The sequence below is a fragment of the Quercus robur genome, chromosome 5 (genome assembly GCF_932294415.1).
Source record: "Quercus robur chromosome 5, dhQueRobu3.1, whole genome shotgun sequence".
NCBI lineage: Eukaryota > Viridiplantae > Streptophyta > Magnoliopsida > Fagales > Fagaceae > Quercus > Quercus robur.
The window spans coordinates 53,456,453-53,465,850 of NC_065538.1; the positions used below are offsets into that span (position 1 = coordinate 53,456,453).

The 9,398-nt window shown below is 33.5% G+C and overlaps 1 protein-coding gene across 1 annotated transcript; it reads left to right on the top strand.

Annotated features, from left to right (window-relative positions):
- Positions 1-9,038: 9,038 nt before the first annotated feature.
- LOC126728360 (uncharacterized) lies at positions 9,039-9,398 on the top strand. Its single transcript, XM_050434201.1, has one exon. The coding sequence runs from the start codon at positions 9,039-9,041 to the stop codon at positions 9,396-9,398; it is 360 nt and encodes a 119-aa protein (XP_050290158.1).

Genomic DNA, 9,398 nt, shown 5'->3' on the forward strand with positions numbered 1-9,398 from the left:
GTTAATGTTTTAGCTCCTTATTAATTGTTAGTTTGAATTTACTCTATAATTGAACCTAATTAAGGGTTTGGTTGTGAAGTTTACACGAGCTCCAACTTTGCTAAACCAGCTAAATCTGGAACTTTTCCCTCCAATCTGTTGAAGTTGAGATCTCTGCAAGAAGGTAACAATGTAGATGTCATCATAGCAGAGAAGAAGGTTTACAAAATGACTGTTCTGTTGAACACCAAATGTGCACAAGTAAAAAAAGCATGAATAATTTTTTTTTTGAAAAAAGATAGAGGTGTGCTGACTTTAGCATCCGTTTGATGACATCAACACTGACACCGGCACAGGCACAGTCACCAACTTCAATAACCATAGAGTTTGATTGTCAGCCCCTGATTGATTAAACCCTAATCCTTTCCACTCTCTCTCTCTCTCTCTTTTATTTTATTTTTTCTTCCTCTTTGTTCTCTCTTCACCCTAATCTTTCATTTTTTTTCAACTCAACTTAATACATGCTCTAATAAGGGTCATATAACTGGGTTCTATCCAATTATAGGAATCTGCACTTTGCACTTCACTCATTTTTCAGTAAAAGATGAAAAATAAAAAGGGAAAAAGATAAAGGACAGGAGAAGTACAAAATCTGAAGTTGTTTCAAATCTGAAATATTAGGAGGGATTGGTCCATAGATATTACACCTCCTCAACAACTTGAAATTTATACAGAATTCATGTAAGGAAAATTGTTCTAAACAGTGTATTATTCTAATTTATACCATCTACAACAAAATAATGACATACAATCTGCTCATGTTTGTCATGCCATGCAAGGACGGAAATTTTGAACCTTCTCCAAATAAATCACTAATTCGTCTGAATAGATTTGCATCATCAATAAAATTATTACTTTTGTATTTCACTAAAAAAAAAAAAAAAAATTCTTGATTAAAGTTCAGCTTTTTAATCCTTATCTGGACCAATTCCACCTTACTTGGGAAATATTACCACTCTTAAAATATTGTATTTTCTTTTAGTATCTTTCTTTCTCCCAATCATTTAGACAATAAAATTATGACATTTTTTTTTTTTTTCATTTGCTCTAGCTATAATATTTAAGATTATATTCAGGAGCATAGAGAGCCATCAGTTTTCTAGAACTGTTCCCCTTGCGCTTGGAAATTTGGTTAACTTGGAGTACCTGTTAGCGTTTCTTTCTTTTCCTTTATTTAATTTTGCAAATCACATTTGATTGGTCATCTCTAAATTCTCACTAATTTTCTTAATCACTTAACAATTGAAATGGTCTGAAGTTCCTTTTGGTGATTGCAGCATCTTAGCGCTAACAATCTCACAGGAGAGTTGCCAGTCAATCTCACTAATCTAAACAAATTAACAGAATTGTAAATTGGTGGTATTGATTCCATAGGTGTTCTAACAGTAATTTTGGTATTTTCATTGAAAGCTAATCTTTGGGGTTTGTATTTTGTTCAATCTTGTTTTCATTTTGGGCCATGTGCAGTAGAATTAATAGTAACGACTTCACTGGAAGGATACCTGACATTTTTCAAACTTGGAAACTAGTAGTGAACCCAATAAAAACCGTGCCTATAGTACTACTTCAAGTGTAAATGCACTGTGCACTATTTCCTTAGTTTGGATTTCAAATAAACAAATAAATCAATCAATAAGAGTAAACTTAGTGTACGTTTGGATTCAGCTAAAAGCGTCTGCGTCTGACGTTTTTTTTTTTTTTTTTTTTTTTTTTTTCACGCGTTTTAGGGACAAATTTTATTGTTACGGCTACTGTTCATGAACAGTAGCCGCAATATTTGACTTGTCAAACAATTTTCAGCCACATCAATGGGTCCTGTGCACTGTTCACGGGACTCACAAACCTCACTTTTCAGCAACTTTTTATTAAAAATGGGTCCCACAGTACTATTCACACATTTAAAAATTATTTTACTACAGTATTTTTCAGTTTTCAGTTTTCAGCTGTATCCAAACGGACCCTTAGAGTCCATTTGGAAACATCTTATTTAAATGAAACTGAAAATTTTTTGTTGAAATAAAATTAAAAAGTAACTTAATAATTGCTGAAACTACTATTTAGAAGTGCCCATAAATAGTTGTAAAAATGAGCTAAATAATAAATAATAATAATAAAAAGCTGAATTTTTAAGCAAATGCAAAATAATCTCACTAAAAGCCCCCGTAGTGGTAGCACACGTGGTACCCATTACTCTCATGTGAGGTGGGGTGCCATAATTTTTTTTTTTTTTTAAGAATTTTTTTTTAGCAAAAAAAAAAAGAAAAAGAAATAAAAAGTAGTAACGTACATTTGAACAACGTGGCACACAGCGATTGAGATATTTTGAACTGCTCCAAGACAACCTTTGCAGTTCGGTTACTATTCACCAAACAGTACCCGCACCAGCAAAGTTTCAGACAGAACACTATTCATCCACAACACCAGTTACTGTGCATGAACAGTATCTCAGAAAAGCAAGGGGACAAATCACTATTCATGAACAGTGACCGTTACTGTTCATCAAACAGTGCCTCGACAGAATCATTCAGTTTACTGTTTGCTTTCGGTGGAAAAGAAATTCACCCTCAGTAAAAGCAATTCACTCTACGTGATTCCAGCAATCTCCTGAAAAATCCAAGGCTTCCTCCAGCTATATAAGGAACCCTTAGGCTCAGTCTTTAGCAGGCTTTCATTCTAGGTCATTAGTCCAAAACTCAGAAACCTCCCCTCTTTTTACTTTGTAAACAGATGGCTTTCTCAGTTTATTTTCCAGTTTACACTTGTAACGCCATAGTCATGGCCTTCATAACTGTAACCTTTTATTTATGCTTCCGCCCTCAGACGGCCTCAGTCGGCCCTCTCCCCCTGTAACCTGTAACTTCCCCCCCTTTAGTTTACACTTGTAACGCCATAGTCATGGCCTTCACAACTGTAATCTTTTATTTATGCTTCCACCCTCAGATGGCTTCAATCCGGTCAACACAGTTACAGCTCTGCCTTAGCCACACCACCTCCCAAAGCAGTCACCCCACACACAGTTGAAGAACCTTTTGGCCCAATAGTGCCCAGAAAGCCTTCTTCCCTTCCTCCCAGAATAGGAAGATCCTCTTATATCAGAAAACCTTTTGTCCAGCACATCTCTTATATTGAGCCACACTTGGTTCACATAACAGAGCCGCTAGCATTAGCAATGGAAATTTTGCCTTCAGAATGGCATTTCCTCCCCAAAAGCCCAGAAAAAAACATCAAATTCTACAAGGGTATTCTAACCCAAGAAAATTCTGCCCGAGTAGAAAATATCATGGACACTAAGAACCCTTCAGAAGTCCTCTATCATAAATTCATAATTCAAGGTTTTGTGAGCTGCAAAGATTGGGGACACCCCTCCTCACTCAGAACACTTACAGCACTCAAGGGATCAGAACCTCTGTACAATTATTATGATTATATGGATGCCTTCGAAAAGATTTTGTTTTACCAAAACAAGAATTATGATCACTCTTGGTTCATGTAGTTTGACAGGAAATTCTCCAACCCAATTCCTTCATGGTTCCTCAAGTGGTGGAAAATGTTTGGATCAATTCCTCAGAACTTCCCGGAACCCCTTCAGGATGCATTGGGATATTTCAGCACCAGATTTCAGGTTGATAGTCATACTTCCCAGTTTCCAGCAATTTTGCACATGACAATTAAGTACAAAATTCACTGGATCAGCATGTGGAATTATGCAATCAACCAGAATCTTTTAGACAGGGAATTCTTTGTAAAATGGTGGGATAGTTTCAGATTCAATGACATTATCTCCAAAATACACAAAGAATTTCCTCCTCCAATACAAAGAGCCATTGCTCATAGTACAAGGTCACAATCTAGCCTAGACTCCGTTCAGATCGCCGGAAAATCTAGCAAAGAATTAAAAGATCTTGCTCAGCAATTGCTCCTTCAATCCGAACAGTTAGAGTTAAAAGAAAAGAACTCTCCTACCTCTTCAGAAGCCTCAGTCAATCGAGTCCCAGTCGATCCCTTCCAGGATTCACAAGATCCTTACGATGGTTACAACTTGGACAGCGATTAAGATATTTTGAATTGCTCCAAGACAACCTTTGCAGTCCGGTTACTATTCACCAAACAATACCCGCACCAGCAAAATTTCAAACGGAACACTATTCATCCACAGCTCCAGTTACTTTGCATGAACAGTATCTTAGAAAAGTAGGGGACAAATCACTATTCATGAACAGTGACCGTTACTGTTCATCAAACAGTGCCCCGACAGAATCATTCAGTTTACTGTATGCTTTTGGTGGAAAAGAAATTCACCCTCAGTAAAAGCAATTCACTCTCCGTGATTCCAGCAATCTCCTGAAGAATCCAAGGCTTCCTCCAGCTATATAAGGAACCCTCAGGCTCAGTCTTCAGCAGGCTTTCATTCTAGGTCATTAGTCCAGAAGGAATTAGGCTGGAGAATTTCCTGTCAAACTGCATGAACCAAGAGTGATCATAATTCTTGTTTTGGTAAAACAAAACCTTTTCGAAGGCATCCATATAATCATAATAATTGTACAGGGGTTCTGATCCCTTGAGTGCTGTAAGTGTTCTAAGTGAGGAGGGGTGTCCCCAATCTTTGCAGCTCACAAAACCTTCAATTATGAATTTATGATAGAGGACTTCTTAAACGGGAGGCTCAGCCTACCACCAAAAGAGATTACAGTATACAAAAACTGAGAAGAAATAATAAAGAAAGAATGTGATGAATGGGAATGGAAGAGTTATCAGAAAATAGATGTAAAACAAAATAGAACTTGTAGGAGATAACATATTCAAAATAATGTATAATGCACAAAATAATGGATAACTATATATATATATATTAACGTATCAAAACTTACTTTTGTTACTTTAATATAGTATTTAAAATATCTCATACAGTAGTATTTTTGGCATTTGGTGTTGTAAATACTAAATATTTAGCATTTAGAATACCTGATGCTTGTACTCTAATACTAGGCTAATTATGATTTTTATTCTTTATTTTAAAGTTTTGTTTTTATTAAGTTTTTTAGTTGAATAGTTACTAGTTGGGCTAAGCTGATTAAAAAGGAGGAGGTCTAAGCTTTTGAAAGAGGGAGGTAACTTTAGAAATAAAAAATAATATATATAACTATAATTTTTTTTTTGGGCCAAGGGGGCCCAAATTTTTTTTTTTCTTTTAATTCTTTGGGCCAAGGAGGCCTGGGCCACCTTGGGGCTAAAATGCTAAATTTACCAACCAAATATAACAAAAGTGGATTACATCAGTGGAGGTAAAGTCAAGATTTTTGGCTGCATTGGTGGAGGAAAAGCCAAAAATTTTTGTTATTGAGCTACAGTGCACTATAGCTCAAATGTTAAACAAAAAAAAATGTTTTATTAGGTCCTCCACTGTAACTCAAATTATTAAATGATTATTGTAGTGGATATATTATTTTATTATCTTGTATATTATTTTATTGTATTATTTATATTACTTTATTGTGTTGAATGCTCAAATAAAACTACTAATGTTGTGTGTTTTGTAAAGTGAGATAATAAAATAGAAAAACTAGTTTTTTGTAATGCCAAATTGCTAAAATTTTACCACCACTAATACTGATGCTCTTATAAATTCCTTTTACCTCGAAATATCCTATTCTGGATGGGATTGTGGAGCATAGAAACTTAGCTCATATCCATATGCGAGAAAAATATGTATTATCATACTAAGACACCAATCGGTTTTTAATGTAGATGGAGATTAAACCCCAAATTTCTTATTCAACTATCAGAGACTTTACCAATTGAATTAACTGGAACCTACTAAGAGTGTCACAACTTAATTGTAGGTTCTCAAGATAACATTATCTCCCTAATTAGCTATTCAAAAAGAAAAAAATTCAAACCATTTTTAACAGAAGAAAAAGGTTCTCGATTATTTGACCCTTTTTTTAATCTTATTTTTTTACAAGTAATAAGTTAATTCATAGACATGTAATTAATGGAATCTTGTGGCCACATTTCTCATATATGTAGTCAGTGTCCCCTTCCAAAATAAAAATAAAAATCTTGTTTTACTTAGAAAATAAATATATATATATATATATATATATATTAAAAATCTTATTAACTAAGAAAATACGCAAATGACTTATGCATTGTATCAAATTATTCATGTATCTTTACTTTAGTTTTCAATTGTTGCTCAATATATTTTATTAAGACTCAATTAATTAAAAGAATGGCTTATCAGGGAGAGAATTTTACAGATAGTAGGGCTTAAAGGAATAAGAGATAATGTTCAATCACTGCCTACACCAAAAACCGATTGGTATCTTGGTCTGATAATAAAGAGCTATTATTAGGAGCTAGGTTGAAACAATCTATAAATAAAAAAAAATAAAAAAATAAAAAACCAGAAACCGATCATGCTCCCATGCTTAAATAACTTGCACTAATTTGAGACCATCAGTGCATTATATAGACATACCTTTTCGTCAATATTAATACATTATATATAGCCTCAATTTACTGCTATAGAAACGAGAAAATGAAAGAAGAAGAGTCTTCTTACCTTCATCATCATCAAGATGCCCTGCTTGTGCTTTGACCTCCATGCATAGAAGAAGAAGAAGAAGAAGGAGCTTAACGAGTGTCAAATTGATTCTTGAATTTTGAGCTTGCCTTGGCATCTTCTACTTCAAAGACTTAATTGGTGTTCCTTAAGTTTTGTATTGTACGTGTGCGGGACTTGTTTGAAGAGGATGAAGGGGCAGCTTTTCTTTTGACAGAAAGAGATTAATGAATAGGGACTTGGTTTTGTAAATTAAGTTGAGTGGCAATTTATAATTAGGTTGCGCTTAGATAACTTATTTTTTGCCAACTTATTTTATTATTCAACTTATTTTTGCTACTATAAGTAATAATAATTTCCCACTTTTGCATGCCAGTTGAAATTATGATTTTTTTTTTTTTTTGATGGGCTGAAATTATGAAATTAACTTGTACAAGACACTGAGCATTAATTCTCTCCTTACCTTAAGTTCGGATAAAATATAAAAATTACCCTACGTTTGGGTTAATTAAATTGATTAAGTTAAGGTATGCAAAAATAATTTTAAGAATTAATAAATTAAAATATTAAACTAATAAAAAAAATAATATACATATATATATATATATATATATATATTGAAGTCCGACTGTAGCGCCACCCCCTGAACTGAAACCCACTAATTTCTAAGGATGAATCTTCTTATTTGCTCTTATAAATTTATAAGTAATAATAATTAAATTGAATGAAAAAAAAAAATTCAATAAATAAAACAAAGAGAAATTTGGCAAGATAAATAAATCATGCATATGTGTACGTTGCCGACAAACCTCCATGTGGATTAAAGTTATACGAATGTTTGAATTATTTTTCAAACATTCATGCTTATTCACCCTCTCTTATTAGGCTTGAAATTAGGGCCTATTTGGTAGCGTACTGTGGTTCAGTTTTCAGTATTGTGAAAATACATGTTTGAGTGTTATAGAAATATATGTCAAAAGTGTTGTTATTGTTTCAAGGAAAATGCTAACGAATGCTCTTAAGGCATTAGTTAATAATCCATTTAAAGAAAGTTTTTATAGGAAAAAAAAAACAATTAATGATTTGACAACTTTTTTCATTTCCCATAAAAGTTGTGTCAAAACTTTCCTAAAATGAATTCTTAACCAATGCCCTAAGAGCACTTATTAGCATAACCCTTCTTTAAATACTGAAAACTATTGTTTAAACAACAGTAACAAACAACCTCTAAATCTATGTAAAGTCTTGGCGATATCACCAATGATATGGCAGAGAAAACCTTTGCTCATTAATTACAGAGAAAACCAGAATTCTATTTTTCATTTGTTTTCTTATGAGTCCAAATCTTCTATCCCACTCTTCCTACTCCACAAATAAAAACATGCCACATGTCCATCTATTTTATTAAATGCTAAATTTATGCCTTCTATTATTTCAATTACCTAAATACGATGGGTTATTTATTTATTTATTTTAGGACATTGAAATAATAGAAGGCATAAATTTAGCATTTAATAAAATAGATGGACATGTGGCATGTTTTTATTTGTGGAGTATATAGTGGAGCAGGAAGAGTGAGACAGAAGATTTGGACTCGTTTTCTTATGTGTAGCGAGAAAAGTAGTAACCGTGTTGTGGAAAGGAGACCACCGACGTGTGGGAAAGAAAGAGAAATTAATTGAGGTTAGAAATCATAATATCAAAGTCCACAAGTCAAGTCATCTTGGAGATAAATGGATACCTTAAAATTCTTTCTTTAGCTTTGCTTTCTCTGCTGGGTCCTCTCCTTTTTGTGTGTGTTGATTGATGAGGGAGGAAGTTAAGCCTCCTTATTTCTTCCTTTTCTGTATAATGTTTCTCTTTTATTCAATGATTATATTTGCCAAGCTTAGTAACATAAGTTTGTAACTGAGTTTGGGCATTAAACTAGTTAAAAGTATATTGTAATTGGCTAAAGTGGATGTGATTAGTCAAGGTTTGTCCACTGTGGAGTCAATTTTTAGCATTCCCCCTTACTCTTGGATTAAGGGGCACCCTCCACCCACAACAGATAGGTAGCCATTACAAAATGAGAATTTCAATTAGGATTTCCCCACAAATGAACAATGATTATATTCATTGCAATGCAAAAAAATAAAAATAAAATAAAATAAAATAAAATAAACCACAATAACTCCATCGATTGTGGCTTTTTTTTTTTTTTTTTTTTTTTTTGGGAAGATTGTGGCTTAATTAGTTGGCAAAAATATAAGAGAAATGGCTTATCCAAATATATATGTATATATATATATATATATATAAGATAAATGTGAATTTCAATGATTTATAAACCACCTAACAATCATATATTTTATTTTATTTTTTAAGTGATATATGCAAATTCAATACATATTGACACATTTGACAAGCCCAAACACATTTGATAGAGAGCCCAATGCTGCAACTCAGTAGGGAGGTTTGGCAACCACCTCCACAAGCAACCTACAAACTTAACTTTGATGCGGCGGTCTTTTCGAGATTGAACAGATCTGGATTTGGAGCGATAATCCGTAACGACAAGGGAGAGGTCATAGCTGCTATGACTACTAGTGGACCGAAGGTGAGTACAAGTGATGAAGCTAAAATGCTTGCATGCAAAAGAGCTCTTGAATTTGTTGTGGACGCTAGTTTCTCAAGGCTGATCATTGAGGGAGATAATGTCAACGTCATACAAGCCATTTCATCTCCATTGGCAAACAACTCACTGATAGGTAATGTGGTTGATGATATTCGCCATTTAATCCAAGGTTTATAG

What these genes read in the sequence shown, in the direction of transcription:
- LOC126728360 (XM_050434201.1), top strand. Translation starts at nt 9,039, where the DNA reads ATGCTGCAACTCAGTAGGGAGGTTTGGCAACCACCTCCACAAGCAACC.